This window comes from Rhinoderma darwinii, chromosome 1 (genome assembly GCF_050947455.1).
Source record: "Rhinoderma darwinii isolate aRhiDar2 chromosome 1, aRhiDar2.hap1, whole genome shotgun sequence".
Taxonomy (NCBI): Eukaryota; Metazoa; Chordata; class Amphibia; order Anura; family Rhinodermatidae; genus Rhinoderma; species Rhinoderma darwinii.
Window position 1 is genome coordinate 654,604,284 of NC_134687.1, and position 17,178 is coordinate 654,621,461.

At 40.9% G+C, this 17,178-nt stretch overlaps 2 protein-coding genes across 2 annotated transcripts in view; one reads left to right on the top strand and one right to left on the bottom strand.

Moving 5' to 3' along the window:
* Positions 1–1,580: 1,580 nt before the first annotated feature.
* LOC142663902 (uncharacterized) overlaps positions 1,581–17,178 on the top strand; it is a 435,929-nt gene continuing 420,331 nt past the window's right edge. Inside the window, exons 1-3 of the mRNA XM_075842743.1 lie at positions 1,581–1,743; positions 1,828–1,951; positions 7,484–8,988. Of these exons, the coding sequence (XP_075698858.1) occupies positions 1,606–1,743; positions 1,828–1,951; positions 7,484–8,988 (1,767 nt within the window). The 5' untranslated portion in view covers positions 1,581–1,605. The remainder of the gene's footprint in view (positions 1,744–1,827; positions 1,952–7,483; positions 8,989–17,178) is intronic.
* LOC142664084 (uncharacterized) lies at positions 11,101–12,896 on the bottom strand. Its single transcript, XM_075843021.1, has one exon. It carries the CDS (start codon positions 12,792–12,794, stop codon positions 11,565–11,567), a length of 1,230 nt encoding a protein of 409 aa, XP_075699136.1. The 5' UTR covers positions 12,795–12,896; the 3' UTR covers positions 11,101–11,564.

A 17,178-nucleotide genomic window follows, 5' to 3' on the forward strand; every position in this document is an offset into this window, starting at 1 on the left:
CAGACACCTTCCTGTATATTTGAGGGAAGGTGTCCGGGCCTTAGAAGTGTACCGCAAATTATGGAACACATTCGTACTTTTGCAATTTACGGGCCGTGCTCCCATACTTTAGAACACTTAGATGCCTCAGTCACTATTGACCGCAGCTTCAAAGGGGTTAAATGGCTGTAATTGTAGTTCTCTCAGGTCTCCAGCCTTTGCAGCAGGTGTCCAGTCTTCCCTATGGCATGTGAACAACTCCTGAGCAGTAAATGTCTTGTGCAGGAAGGGGTTAAATTAGTAAAATACAAGTTTATAGTGAATCTTATCCCACAAAACAATGTAGCACTCTGCTCCGCTCCACCTGCGCTATAACATGATGATAAGAGATGACACTGCATGTTCCCTATATATAATGTCACCTCAGCTGCTGCAGAACCTCACAGTTCATATCAAACACTGACTGCATAGTGTGCACCACGTCTTGTGATATGTCAGCAATGTCTCCCCAGTATCCGCCATGTGTCAGGTTGTCAGGAGTCAGGTCTTCATTGTCTGGGGGGGAATGTCTTCATTTTACTCTTCTCACCTGAGAGATATGCCATAAATGTCTGATTTGGAGAACGGGGGTCCCCCGACCCTCCTGGTGAGGTGATGACTACATCCAGGTGGAGAATGAATGTAGAGGTGACCACACATGTGCACGACCCTCTCCATTCACTTGTATAGGAGTTCCAGAAACAGCAAAGCACGGCCAGAGGTGGAGCCGCATCTATCAGACATTTCTGGCATATACTGGGGAGAAATATCCGTGTTGAGAATACCCCTTTATTTCATGTGGTGACGGCTCTGAGAAGATGTTTCACTCAATGATGTATAAGTGAGGTTCTGTATGTCACACATGATGTTGTCCCCTGTATGATTTCCATCTTCTCCTTTCTTCATAAAGACGTTTGCAGTACTAGATCCTCCAGTTCCTCCAGTTCTCTCATCTTCTCCTCCACAACGTTCCTTCTCCTGTATGACACACCAAGGAAGGACAAGGACAGGAATGAGATGAGAAGAAGAATATTAGACTTCACCTTGGAGATCATCTACCTGTTGAGCGGAGAGGTAAACTTTTCTACATTATTGAACAAGTCACACATAGGGAAGGGACAATACATAATAGGAAGAATCCAGTGTCCTGTATAACAGCGTCCAGACCTTCCAAGTGACGTCAAGAAGCCACCAGCAGAAAAGCTGAAGATCAGCCACCAATATGGTCAGTTATGTGTCATGTCACCAATGCAGCAATAGTGATGTTGTAGAGCAATGAGAATGACAAGGAACCTGGAGGATCAGGATGACCTCTATATAGAAACATAGAAGATGACGGCAGGAGGAGAGCACATGGTCCATCTAGTCCCCCAATATTATTTCCTTTTTAGTTTGGCCTCGTTCTATTTTCTCAATGTCTTTTTGTAGGTGAGGTCTCCAGTATTACAGATGTGGGGTCACTAGAGCTCTATACAGCGGGGTCACAATCTCCCTCTTTCTACTGAGGGGGGAATACTGTGTTCAGTTCTCTTAGTGTCTCTCCATACACAGGAGTACACAATAGTGAAGAAGACATCGGGTGACTGTATGACTCCCATCATCCATGAGTCAGGAGGATGGAGCAGTAGTCAGATCCCCATCACAGAGCCTCCCCCTCCATCCCGGATACATGAGAAGAAGACCTTAGAACTGATCTACAAGATGACTGAGCTGCTGACTGGAGAGGTGACACTGCTGGGAATGCTGGGAAATTCTACAGTAACAGCACTGGAGGTGTCTGGGTGATGACTGTATCATTGTGTGTGTCAGGTTCCTATAAGGTGTCAGGATGTCACTGTCTATTTCTCCATGGAGGAGTGGGAGTATCTAGAAGGACACAAGGATCTGTACGAGGAGGTCATGATGGAGTACTACCGGCCCCGCACATCACAAGGTGAGATATAGATATATAATTTATATGTTTATTATTTTATTGTTGAAGTGCTAATTTCGTCATGTGCAGTATATACAGACATGTGATTCATGGTCTCCGTTCACACGTTCTTTGTAAGACACAATATGCAGGGTCACTGGTAGTAATGTAGAATGTGGATCCAGGGATCTGTCCGATTGTCAGCCGCGGGCCAGGGAGGTATTTCCCACTTTATGTAGAATTGGGTCTCTGTCGTGTAATTGGTTTTCTGTTAGACCATGACAGCACCATGATAGAGACGACCCACACTGTCTTCCATATATACACCGATCAGCCGTAACATTAAAACCACTGACAGGTGAAGCGAAGAACATTGATCTCGTGACAATGGCACCTGACATGGGGGGGGGGGGGGGATATTAGACAGCAAGTGAACAGTCAGTTCTTTAAGTTAATGTGTTTGAAACACAGAGAAGTGTAAAATGACAAGGGACAAATTGGTCAGAGTATCCCCAAAACTGCCAGTCTTGTGGGGTGTTTCCGGTATGTAAAGATTTTTACCTACCAAAAGTGCTCCAAGAAGGGACAACCGATGTACTGGCAACAGGGTAATTGGCGGTCAAGACTCATTAATGTGCGTGGGGAGCTCATCTGGTCCTAACCCACAGAACAGTTACTGTATGACAAATTACTGAAAAACTCACTGCTGGCTATAATAGAAAGATGTTAGAACACGCAGAGCATTGAAGCTTACTGTGTATGGAGCCGTGTAGCCGCAGACCAGTCAGAGTGGCCATGCTGACCCCTGTCCACCACCAAAAGCGCCTACAATAGGCAGTATCAGAACTGGGCAATGGAAGAAGGTGGCCGGGTCCCATAAATCCTGTTTTCTTTTACATCATGTGGACGGCTGGGTGCGTCGCTTACCTGGGAAAGGGATGACAGCAGGATGCATTATGGGAAGAAGACAAGCCGGTGGGGGTAGTGTGATGATCTGGGCAATGTTCTGCTGGGCCTGGCATTCATGTAAATGTAACACGTACCATCTACCTAAACATTGCTGCAGATAAGTACCCCCTTATGGCAGCGTTATTCCTAATGGCAGTGCCCTCTTCCAGCAGGATAATGCCCCCGCCACACTGCAAATATTGATCAGGAATGGTTCAAGGAGTTGACTTGGCTCCAAATACCCCAGATCTCAATCTGATCGATTATCTGTAGGATGTGCTGGAAAAACAAGTCGGATCCATGGAGGCCGCACCTCACAACTTACAGGACTTAAAGGATCTGCTAACGTCTTATGCCAGATACCGTGGAGAGGCCACGTCTCCATGGGTCAGAGCTGTTTTGGCAGCACGGGGGCGACCTACACAATATTAGGCAGGTGGTTTTTATGTTAGGGCTGATGAGGATAGACAGAGAGAGACATTTTACATAGTTCTATAGTTAGCGGGTTAAACAAGGTCTAAGTCCATCAAGTTTAAAATTTTTAGACTTACAAACCCCAGTTCACCCAGAGGAAGGCAAAAAACACTCTTTATGGAGGACTTGTCGGCTCTCCTCACACGTCTAGTTTAGTACATACAAGTATTCCCCATGAATCAACAATTCTGGAGCATCTTTTCTCAGAACTCTGCGTTATGCCGTTCCTCTGTTATTGCTACTGGAAATGTAAGATTAAATTGAGAAAAGGGTGTTACCATTCCCCTTGTGAAAGAGTCGTGTCCCTACACCTTCTGATATTGTCAGCACTGATTGGACATTGTCAGACTGTATGGACACGCCCCCGGCTGGTAATACCTTGATGTCAAATCATTCATACATTTCTAGGAGGAATAACAGAGAAACAGCACAATGCAAAGTTCTAAGGAAAGGTGCTCTATAATTGTTAAATTATGGGAAATGCAAGTATTTAATATACACAACGAATCCCAGTAAATCCAGAGAAAGGTAAAATCCTCCTTAGTTCTACATTACAGTAACACTTCAGACAATGTGTTATACATAGTGCAGGACCTGAGGGAGCTGTGACTGCACATAGAAGTTCTCTACAAGGTGTTCTATGAATCCGGTCATGCACTAGGCTTAGTGTCAGATTTTGGGGGGCACCAGCTGCGATTAACAGCCGAGATCTGAGAATACTAAGTTTAACCACTTGAGCACCGAGATCAATGCTGATGGGCAGGTCTCATTGAAATTTCCAGCCTTGCGCTGTGTGAAACCCTCACGGTGTCTGTTTTTTTGTGGTGTTTTTCTTTTTTTTTCCAGGCAGATGTTACATGACACTTTATAGTAAAATATAAAATGCACTGCACACAATGGGTGTTTTTTATTTGTGTTTTTTCTTCTGCCGTTTTGGTGAGTGTTTTGCTTCCGCAGGATTTTTTTTAAAAACGCAGCACGCTTCTCTATAGAACCTGAAAAACGGCAGAAAGAAATATGTTACAAATGTAGGAATAAAAAAAACAAAAAACTCCAGCTGAAACGCTTGTAAAACACACATGAAATTCATGGCGTCTTCAACAACTCAAGAATTGACACGCATGTAATTTCTGCAACTTTTTCCATTCATCTGTATGAGGCTTGAAGAAATTCATGCACAGAAACTGTTCTATTCACATGAGTTTCATCTGCAGAAGTTTCTGTAACAAATCTGCTGTTTCTGAATTTACTATAAAGGTTGTGGAGGAACTACATACCGCCAATCACTTACATTTTGCGGGAAAGGGATAAGCATCATTTTGTTATAGTCAACAACAAAAAACATACATTTTGGTACTTTTTTTTAAATTTATTTGGTTCAACCATTACAAATCCCCTTATAATAACATCTGAGAAGAAAGATCCTCATTATGTATAGTTCTATATTTAATATGAGGCCAGGGACAAGAATCGAGGAATTATTAGAAAACACACAAGGTCCCCATGACAACTCTGCACACAGGTCGCAAGGGGTTTTGTTTTTTTTCTATTTGGGGGTAATCTAATCTTCCAGATCCATGATTATTAGGATGCTCGTATTTCACATGTAATTATTGTACATACAAAGAAGTTTCAGTGATGATCACCTGCACTCAGAGGACCCTCTCTCCCCTTAGAACAGCCTGAATTCGTAGTGGAATTATATAACAATGTACTCGAAACCTTTATTACATATTCTGATTGATAACCTCACTCTGTCTATTCCACTACATACTAAACATGTTCTATAAAATTGAGATCCGGTGACTGTGCAGCAATTAGGATATACAGACCGGAGATGTGTGCTTTGTCTCATGACGGATTATCCGTGGCCGAGATTAGATTGTCAATGACAATATTAGGTTCTTGTAATAAAGTGATTACCAATTGGTATTATAAAGGGTCAAATGTGTTGGCAAAGGACAAGTGGGTGTTATAGAATTGCAAGTTGAGCGATTACCAAAGGCTGGTGGAGACTGCTGGGAGAGAGCGCGCAAATAAAACCACAACCTCAAATTAGTCACAGGAGTCTAAGGCTACTCTGAGGTTTTCGCCAGAGCCGACCACAAGGTGGGAGGGTCTTTGCAGCATAGAACCCAGGTTGTCTTAGCAGAATTCAGTGTTGGAAAAGAGGTGCAATGCAGGCAAACCTGAACAGGATAACCAGACAGCCAGAGGCTAAATAGAAAGTCAAAAACAGAGCAAGTGGAAATCAGGTACAGCAGAGGTCAGAACCAGCCGGGAGCAGATAATCAAAATCAGTAAACAGAGGGTTAACGAGAGACAAGCCGAGGTCAGTTTCCAATAAGTCAAGAAGTACAGGGAGTGTCAGAGCTTGATCAGAACACCAGAAGACTACGAAAATCACAAGCAAAGACCAGGTGGAGGAAGCCAGGTATAAATACAACCCCACACTTAATTGGCAGAAAGACAGAGAAAAAAGATAGGCCCAAAGTAAAACAGAACCGCCCAGAAGCTCGAACAGTGATCTTAAGGGAACAGGCTTTTTCCTAACAATAGGATTGTTAGACAAGGTTATGTTTTTTGAAGTATGTTTGTTTTATCAAGTTAAGGTTTATGTAATATAAGTGGTGACTATGTGTAGGCCAGAATCCCGGACTTTTATCATTGATAGTTTTTAAAGCGCACCTATGTTTTTATCGAAAAGTTCAAAATAGTCATGCTCCTCAGTCCCCAATGATGTTATGATGTCGTACCCGCATTTTAGAGCTTTGAAAATTCATGTAAATCAATGCAAAACTGTACAATTTTGCCACAATATTTGTGAGGTCACTGCAAAATGCCACGTTTTCCTGCGACAAATATTTAGCGTGATGTGAGAACCGTGTACATGCAGCTTATTAGTAGTAATTGAGAAAAACTTACAGCAAACATTAGACATCTATGGCAAAGTGCACATGGGAGACAGAGAAATGCTGGGACTTCAGAAAAAATCTTTAACAAAGCAGAGAGAAAAGCAAGAAGCTACTGCAAGGATTACATGAGAGTTCAGGCAGGCTATGAGTACAGGGAGCTTTAGCAGAGAGAGGCACCCCCCATTTCCTGCAGTCGGTCTACTCTTCTCTGTAACTAGAGACTGAATTTGCAGGACAACCGAGGGTGGACAACAAATTATAGAAAAGGAGTCACCTAGTGGCAGTAAGTTCATACAGACTTTTCAAGGATAAAACAGAAATTTTTTTGAAGATTTGACACAAGTTTTTAATGAAAAGTCCATTTAAAGTATTTTTTTAAAGATTTATAAGGCTGAAATTAGGCATTCAGTTTGTGGGGCAGTTTTTGTGGCAGTACTTGGTGCAGTTTTTTGGGCCAAAGCCAGTGGTGGTGACTCAAACCTTTGCTTCCTGCTGGATCCACTTCTGATTGACTATAAAAAAAAACTGCATGCAGCCTAATAGGTCATAAATTTGTCCACTTTGCGCTTTGAAAAATATAAAAATCACAAAATCCATTTTTAATCCTGTACAGTAAAGTTTACCGCTCAAACGGCACTGGTTACAGTCCAATATCACATTGGTATGGACACTCTCCCCCAGAAAAATGCAGTACACAGTTCGCAATTTAGTGAGGGTGTAGATAGAAATTCTTGTTCCTGTAGTCCCACAGAGCTCGTATATCTCTAATAGATGAAAGAAAGAGACATAGTTCAACACCCTATGTGATAGTGTTTGGCGTGCCGCCTAGGAATTTTTACCTATCGCAGGAGGTGTTGCACTATGTCTCTTTCTTTCATCTATTAGAGATATAGGATCTTTTCCCTACCAGGAGTCTTTTGAACATCTAGAGACGATACGGAGCTCTGTGGGACTACAGGGACAAGAATTTCCATCTACACCCTCACTGAATTGCGGATTGTCTACTGCATTTTTTTGGGGGAGAGTGTCCATACCGATGTGATATTGGACTGTAACCAGTGCCGTTTGAGCGGTAAACTTTACTGTACTTTATGCCATTTAGGGTATTCTTTGGATTATACCTGATTTAATTTTACCTGCTCCGGTCTGAGGTATATGCTGTGGGTATTAGAGCCTGGAGAAACTTCTGCATTTGTATCATTTTTAATCCTAACAGAAGATGCCAATGAGAACTCAATCAATTATAAAGTAGAAGATGAAGATATCAAGCAGCAGTCTTCAGGAGAAAACCTGATTACCAATAATGTACATCCAGGACTTCACAGTAAAGATCTGTTATATATTTCCCCTAATCATGAGAAATCTTCTACTGACCAATCCCAGATTGTTACCACAAGTACAGCTCATAAAGGGGGTAAAAGATTTCAGTGTGGTAAACGGGTCACAAAAATCTCAGGTCTTTTTAAGTACAGAAGAATTCACACAGGGGAGAAGCCGTATTCATGTTCTGAATGTGGGAAATTTTTTACATACAAATCACATCTTGTTATACATGAGAAAATACATACAGGAGAGAAGCCGTATTCATGTTCAGAATGTGGGAAATGTTTTACATACAAATCACATCTTGTTATACATGAGAAAATACACACAGGAGAGGAGCCGTATTCATGTTCAGAATGTGGGAAATGTTTTACATACAAATCACATCTTGTTATACATGAGAAAATGCACACAGGAGAAAAGCCGTATTCATGTTCAGAATGTGGGAAAAGTTTTAAATATAAATCATATCTTGTTACACACGAGAGAAGTCACACAGGGGAGAAGCCATATTCATGTTCAGAATGTGGGAAATATTTTACACAAAAATCACATCTTGTTAAACATGAGAGAAGTCACACTGGAGAGAATCTGTATTCATGTTCAGAATGTGGGCAAAGTTTTAAATATAAATCATATCTTGTTACACACGAGAGAAGTCACACAGGAGAGGAGCCGTATTCATGTTCAGAATGTGGGAAATGTTTTACATACAAATCACATCTTGTTATACATGAGAAAATACACACAGGAGAGAAGCTGTATTCATGTTCAGAATGTGGGAAATGTTTTACATACAAATCATATCTTGTTAAGCATGAGAGAATTCACACAGGCGAGAAGCCATATTCATGTTCAGAATGTGGGAAATGTTTTACACAAAAACCACATCTTGTTAAACATGAGAGAAGTCACACAGGAGAGAAGCCGTATTCATGTTCAGAATGTGGGAAATGTTTTACAGATAAATCAAATCTTGTTATACATGAGAAAAGTCACACAGGGGAGAAGCAATATTCATGTTCAGAATGTGGGAAATGTTTTACAGATAAATCACATCTTGTTACACATGAGAGAAGTCACACAGGAGAGAAGCCATATTCATGTTCAGAATGCGGGAAATGTTTTACACATAAATCAAGTCTTGGTAAACATAAGAGAAGTCACACAGGGGAGAAGCCGTATTCATGTTCAGAATGCGGGAAATGCTTTACACGTAAATCAAATCTTGTTATACATGAGAGAAGTCACACTGGGGTGAAGCCGTATTCATGTTCAGAATGTGGGAAATGTTTTACAGATAAACCAAGTCTTGTTATACATGAGAGAACTCACACAGGAGAGAAGCCATATTCATGTTCAGAATGTGGGAAATGCTTTGCACAAAAATCAACTCTTGTTAGACATGAGAAAACTCACAGAGGGGAGAAGTCATTTTGATGTTCTATATATGGAAATTGTTCTCATGGAAATAACAATGTTAAACTCATCAGAGAATAAAACAATACACTACCGTTCAAAAGTTTGGGGTCACCCAGACAATTTTGTGTTTTCCATGAAAACTCACACTTATATTTATCAAATGAGTTGCAAAATGACTAGAAAATATAGTCAAGACATTGTCAAGGTTAGAAATAATGATTTTTATTTGAAATAATAATTTTCTCCTTCAAACTTTGCTTTCGTCAAAGAATGCTCCATTTGCAGCAATTACAGCATTGCAGACCTTTGGCATTTTAGCTGTTACTTTGCTGAGGTAATCGGGAGAAATTTCACCCCATTCTTCCAGAAGCCCCTCCCACAAGTTGGATTGGCTTGATGGGCACTTCTTGCGTACCATACGGTCAATCTGCTCCCACAACAGCACTATGGGGTTGAGATCTGGTGACTGCGCTGGCCACTCCATTACAGATAGAATACCAGCTGCCTGCTTCTTCCCTAAATAGTTCTTGCATAATTTGGAGGTGTACTTTGGGTCATTGTCCTGTTGTAGGATGAAATTGGCTCCAATTAAGAGCTGTCCACAGGGTATGGCATGGCGTTGCAAAATGAAGTGATAGCCTTCCTTATTCAAAATCCCTTTTACCTTGTACAAATCTCCCACTTTACCAGCACCAAACCAACCCCAGACCATCACATTACCTCCACCATGCTTGACAGATGGCATCAGGCAATCTTCCAGCAATTTTTCAGTTCTGCATCTCACAAATGTTCTTCTGTGTGATCCAAACACCTCAAACTTAAATTTGTCTGTCCATGACATTTTTTTCCAATCATCCAATGTCTGTGTGCTTTTGCCCACATTAATATTTTCCTTTTATTAGCCAGTCTCGGATATGGCTTTTTCTTTGCCACTCTGCCCTGAAGGCCAGCATCCCGGAGTCGCCTCTTCACTGTAGACGTTGACACTGGCGTTTTGCGTGTACTATTTAATGAAGCTGCCAGTTAAGGACCTGTGAGGCGTCTATTTCTCAAACTAGAGACTCTAATGTACTTGTCTTGTTGCTCAGTTGTGCAGCGGGGCCTCCCACTTCTCTTTCTACTCTGGTTAGAGCCTGTTTGTGCTGTCCTCTGAAGGGAGTAGTATACACCCTTGTAGGAAATCTTCAGTTTCTTGGCAATTTCTCGCATGGAATAGCCTTAAAGAGGCTCTGTCACCAGATTTTGCAAGCCCTATCTCCTATTGCAGCAGATCGGCGCTGCAATGTAGATAAGAGTAACGTTTTTTTTTTGTAAAAAACGAGCATTTTTGGCCAAGTTATGACCATTTTTATATTTATGCAAATGAGGCTTTCTAAAGTACAACTGGGCGTGTTTAAAGTGAAAGTACAACTCGGCGTGTATTATGTGCGTACATCTGGGCGTTTTTACTTCTTTTATTATCTGGGCGTTGTGAATGGGAGTGTATGATGCTGACGAATCAGCATCATCCACTTCTCTTCGTTAACACCCAGCTTCTAGCAGTGCACAGACACAGCGTGTTCTCGAGAGATCACGCTGTGACGTCACTTCCCCAGGTCCTGCATCGTGTCGGACGAGCGAGGACACATCGGCACCAGAGGCTGCATTTGATTCTGCAGCAGCATCGGCGTTTGCAGGTAAGTCGATGTAGCTACTTACCTGCAAACGCTGATGCTGCTGCAGAATCAACTGTAGCCTGTGGTGCCGATGTGTCCTCGCTTGTCCGACACGATGCAGGACCTGGGGAAGTGACGTCACAGCGTGATCTCTCGAGAACACGCTGTGTCTGTGCACTGCCAGAAGCTGGGTGTTAACGAAGAGAAGTGGATGATGCTGATTCGTCAGCATCATACACTCCCATTTCAGTTATTTTGTTAAAAGTGTATTACATATTTTTATGTAGAATAAAGCATTTTAAAAAAAATTGTCTACACAGTATTATTTTCAAAGAATAATTAATATTTATTATCATATAAGAAATGTTTCAATTGAACAAAACAAAGGATTCTAACTAACAATCAGTCTTTTTTTCCTATTAGAATCTAGACACAAATTTTTTCACCATTTCAACTTTTAGTGGTCTCTCTGCAGGTGCTATGTTTACTGGAAGGTTAGGTAAATGTGATTCCCAATTGCTTTGTTTTTTTTTCCCGCTGCAAAATCAATAATATTTACCATAATGTCTTGAAGGAATTTTTGAGATCTTGGCTCATACAAGGTTTTCACGACCCATGCCTTCCGTGCTTTTGAATATTCGAACCGAAACCTTTTCATTGGTTCAACATTTATTTCTTCCAGAATTTTTTTTAGCACAGCCTGGACTCTACCTACATTGTAGTTGTGATCCATCACAGCTAACGTTGTTCTTGCCACCATGGCGTCAAAATAAGTGTGCACTCTTTTTGGCCTGTATTTGAGAGCACTTGAGTGGAAAACTTCAAGTTGTCCAGTGTGACAAAAAAAAGACAGATGTTGTATGTCTCTTGTCAACACTTTATTTTCCACTATGGCTTTCAGTTTTCAAAGGCCATAGAATTTTCCTCCAGCCATTTTGTGTCTTTTACATCTGGAAGGTGATGACAATGTGAGTAGCCGCCATCAGTTTCCCACTCATGAACATTTTGTACATGAAACAAAACAGATAGCCACCGTTTCAGTAAATCATCCGGGTTTTCTTGGCAGTTTCTTGCTGACCACCACAAGTGGTTCTTGACCGGAGCTCTCCAAGGTGACAATGTTGAGCAATTTCTCCCTTTTGATGCAAGTAAAATTTTTTGGCCAACAGACTTTGCAAGGTGCCACACATCAAACTGATGATTAATGTTGGAATATTCCTCCTTTAGAATTTTTCGAATACCGACATGTCGATCAGTTGTGATAATCCGAACATTGACATTACTTTGTAAAATGTTATCCAGAGTTTTTTTGAATGCGGTTTTCTCTAGGCTTACAGAAGTAGCGGGTGGAATGATTTGTTCCACTGTAAAATCTAAAAATTTTTGACCTTCAGATTCCATCATGGTGTATATGCAGTATTTTGCAGAGAAACCTGGGCTGTCTGATTGTCCATCCCCAGCCAAGCATATTGCACTAGAACCAATCGACAAAATCAGTTCCCTTTGCTCTTGTTTCCATTTTTCGTGTATCATCGGTAAGACAAATTTTGGTTGGTTATGGTAATGGGTTGATTCTGAAATCATGAACATATTGATGATATGAAATAAATTTTTTATTTTCACGAAATTATTCCCGCTTAGTACAATTCCACTCGATAGGATCAAGTTACCCGCTGGAATCTTGTTGATTTTTGGCTGACTTGACCACAGTTTTTGAGAATGTCCATCCTCACACTTCACATACACATTAATAGCAGTACCGTATTGTCTAATCTGTACATGAGTCAATTTTTTCAGACATAAATGTCGGTATTGGCACGGTATCATCGAAATGAGTATTTCCAAACACGATTGAAATACTATAAATTTCTTATCCTCAATAGGATTTTCACATAGCCCTGAAATTTCTTTATATTTGTCCTCCACTATTGGAACGTCAACAAGTGGCTCAATATCCTCTTCTATCTCATTTAGAATAGAGTCTAAGTCTTCATCCTCTTCCTCCTCTGAGTCAATTGGAATATATTCCGATGCTTCTTTGTCTTCAAAATCTTCCATTGAGTCTTCCTCAGTACTGTAATTGTCTAAAGACAATTTTTTGCAAGCAGTCTGTTGATTTGATGACATTGTTGAATCATTTATTTTTTTTTGGACGAACACTCTTTTTGCAAATTCATGATTGGCGTGGAAGTAGTGAACATAATATTTGAGCTTTCAACAGTGCTAGTGTTTATTGGTGACATAAATTAGGATCTGAAATTAAATTTGGATGGTGTAATTAGATTATAATTAAAATTAGTAGAATTTGAGGGTTGATTAAAAAGACCAATAGAAGTTGTGTCTTCTGGTGATGACATTTTCATCACGTCAATGAAACTCTGTGTAATGCTAGATTTTTCTGGCAAAAATTTACTTTTCTCCAAATGTAACATTTTTTCACTATTCGTTTCAATTTTCGCTTCATTCGAAACATGTGTACTTGGCAAAGAAGAAATATCAGACTCTAAGTTAGGTGACGAAACAACAGTCAAAATTGTATCAGAGTCTTTCAGTAAGTCACACTGTATTCCTTTTGATTTACATCTTGGCTTCATTGTTTGTATTCCAAAACTTTTCTTTCCTAACTTAGAATCCGTCCAAACAGATTGATGTTTTTTGCCAGTGAAAACATCAGTGTTTATTCCTATGTCTTTCTTGGTAGTAAACATCAAAGAATCTTTGTGGATTTTGTTGAAGGACACAATAGGTTGGATGTCTCCTACCATACTCGTGTTCCGTTGCCCAAAAATTTTATCCAAAGTATTATTAGTGGCTTCAATAACTGTAGATTCTGAATGCTCACTTAGTCTCTTTCTTTTTAGGGCTCTACTTTCCCACAAAGTGTTGTCTGTTACCTCATTACTGGCTAGCAGATTCGTTGAGCAAGATGGTGTTTGCGCATGGCTGCTCACAACACTGGGAAAAATACTTGGCAATGCATCAAAACGTAATTTTCGTTTTTCCCCATCATGGTGATATGCCATATTATCGAAATGTTTGGAGCACATCCGATAATGATCACTTTTTTTTCCCTCATGAATTTTTTGAACCCATTCATCAATGTTTGGAAAATGTCCTGCTGCTTGTTCAAGCCAACATCTTATTAGAGAAGGGTTTTTGGGAAAACCGTGCATAATCACATTTTTATCTTTGTTCTTCCATGTGTTTCCACATCCTCTAATAATACACGAGGGCATCTTATTAGAGAAAAAGACAAAAATGTATGGAATAAAATTAGAAGTAGAAGTTCTAAATTGATTATAACTACATGTATTACTTTTTTAAATATTGCAGTGGGTGTAACTAATTAAAGGAAATGTAAGGCATAGACCTAGTGGACACTAGACAAATAAAATGTTGATAAATGTTCCTAATCTAATCACATGTGAAATGTAGTGGCAATTTGTCAAATCATCTCATGGGATATGCACGAGGCTCCCCGGGGGCCGATGGCTGCCCAAAACGCAACTAATCTATTAAAAATCTGCTGCGCTATAGCGATGCTGACTAACGGTGTGTAGAGTGGTGTAGCTAAAGGGGTCACAATTGCGACCTGCCCCCTAAGGCCTGATGCCCACGTCAGTTTTTTCGTTTGGGTCGCTAGCCGTTTTTTTGAGGGCTATTAACCGACGACCGGACAAAAATGGGGCCATGAACACTTCAGTTTTTGTACAATTCACTTTTGTTCTGTTACGTCAAAAGTATAGCATGTTCCACTTTGTTACGAGATTTCGTGACCGTGGGGCACCAAAAAGTAAATGGGTCCGTCCAAAAAAATGAAGGCGCACAGAATGGTTGTTGACGTCTCCCTCTTTTGACATCCATTTCTTACTCCTTGGCTGACTTGGTGCCACCCAGCGCTGATCTCGCTGGTACCTTTTTCAACAGAACCTGCGTGGGCAGGACGTGGATTAGGTTGGGTTGAATGCTGGAGCCTCGCTCCACCATTCACTCTGCCGTGTGTGGCTCTGCGCAGAAAGGTGTGATGTAGTGATGTCATCACGCCTGTTCTGCACCTAGTCACTCCTGGGACAGTGCAGAGGAGGAGAAGCATCCTACACCCGTGGTGGTAACGTGAATAGCTAATTATGTTATGCTTTTTCTATAAGGTACATACATATGGGGGCATTACACTGTATAGGACAGCTAAGGGGAACATGATAGAGTATGGTGCAGCTATGTTGGGCATTATATAGTATGGGGGGCATACATACCCCATAGTAGCCTTCCGTAATGGGGTACATCTGAATGAAAACTTCCACAGTATAAGGGCGGATTCACACGAACGTGGTTTGCGTCCGTGCAGCCCGCATGGTTTTCACGCGGGTCGCACTGACCTATGCAAGTCTATGGGGCTGTGCAGACTGTCCGTGAGTTTTGCCCAGCGTGAGTACGCACTTCCATGGGACAAGCATTATTCGCGCAACAGCAGCAAAAGAATGAATGTAAACAGAATAGCACCACGTGCTTTTCTGTTTACAAACATCCTAAGGGAGTGTCATAATGATGGCGGCTTCGCGAAAAGCACGCAGCCGCGCATCCATATGCTGCTGCCACACGGAGCTGTCAAGTGCCTTTTGCTCTGGCAAAAGTCTGCGTTTTTTGCGTGCGCAAAAGGCACACGCTCGTGTGAATCCAGGCTAAGTGTTACTTTTTGTTGGCTTTGATACTTGATATAACACCCATGTACCCTGTATGTAAGCCTACCACATGTGTTTTCAAAAGTTATATTTGTGGGTGTTTGTGTTTTTCTAACTGTTTGGTTGCAAGACTGAATTGGGCTCGAGGACTACTTTATTAAAAAAATTTATTTTCTAAAGGGAAAGCGTAGTTACCAAACAATAATTATTTTTATTAAAAAAAAACATTTGATACAAAATATTTATATATTTTTTCTGTATTATGACCACATTTTTTTTGACAAGGGATATTATAAGAAAAAAATTCACAACAAATTGCTTCATGCATAATTTATATATTGTACTCAGGTTACGCTGTACCTATTGCACTACGTAGTATATTCGATTGACTACTGCAATGATGTACGATTTTTGTTGAAATAAAATGTTTAACGAGGATTATGTCTTGGGTTTTTTGTTTCAATAATTTTTTTTTGTAATATCTGTGGTTTTTTGACACTTTATTAGCGCATGCATAATGACAGTTGTCTTTGTGACGACGTCCATTAGGCTAGCAGTAAACAGCCATGACCCTAGTAACGCTTATCGGGAAGAGACTGGTACAATCCAGTGATGGTAGATCACTGTGTCGGACGCAGGCTGGTGTTATTAGCCTGGGAATGGACAAAAACAGTGGGCCTTCCCACCCGTGTAATGCCAGGCTGCTGCTGCATTCTATCTGGCTGGATAGTAAAAATGTGGGGGACCCAACGTCTATTGTTCAATTTGGTAAATTTTTAAAAAAAAATGACGTGGGGGTCCCCCCCATTTTTATAACCAGCCAGATACAACACAGCAGCAGCAGCCTAGCATTACAAGGGTGGGAAGGTCCACTGTTTTTGGCCCTTCCCAGCCTCATAATACCAGCCTACGGCCGCCTCAGTGCCCGACCATCACAACAGATGGTCGGGTACTGGATCGTACCCAGCTCTTCCCGGCACCCCTGGTGGTGGTGGGTACCGGGGTAATAATTGGTGGTTAGTGCTAGCCTCTGCATCGGCTAACACTAAGCCCCGCCTTAATAATGGACGCTGTCAATCACCCAACTGCCATTATCTAGGCACTAATAAAGTTTAAAAAAACAACACAAGTACAATTATTTTTTATTGAAATAAGAAATCCCCCACAAATCCATCGTTAACCATTTTATTTAAATTTCTGAAAACGTAGATCTACGCAGTAGTCCAAAGAATCGAAGATGTAGTCCAATCGGTACAGCAAAATCTGCAACAACATAAAAAATAAGTTATCACTGTGAACAATCCCAATACTTATACTCAGCTACACAAATATATACACGCACACACAAAGCAACACCCACAGACACACAAACACACACATAAACATAAACACACACACACACACACACACACAAACATATACCCAAACACAAATACAGAAAAACAACCAAATATACACAAACACACACATAGCCACACAAACATATACAGAAACACATATACACAACCACAACCATATATACCAAAACGCACACACATAAACATACAAACACACACACACATATACACACAAATAGGATGCCTCCAGCTCACCTTGTATGTGGACTTGTGTTTTGTAGTCCCTGCACACGGGTCCTCATGTCGGCACACGACTAGCTGAGTATGAATAGAAGAAAAAGGTTGGATCCAGCGCTGTTAGAAGTTAAAAAGAAACTATTTCCAAGTTTTAATTGTATCCATTGTTAAAACAGGATCGAGGGAAAAGTAATGGAGGTGTCCTGGAATGCAGAGAGTATTCAAATGAGGTAGGTAGCCTACGCGTTTCGAACGCTG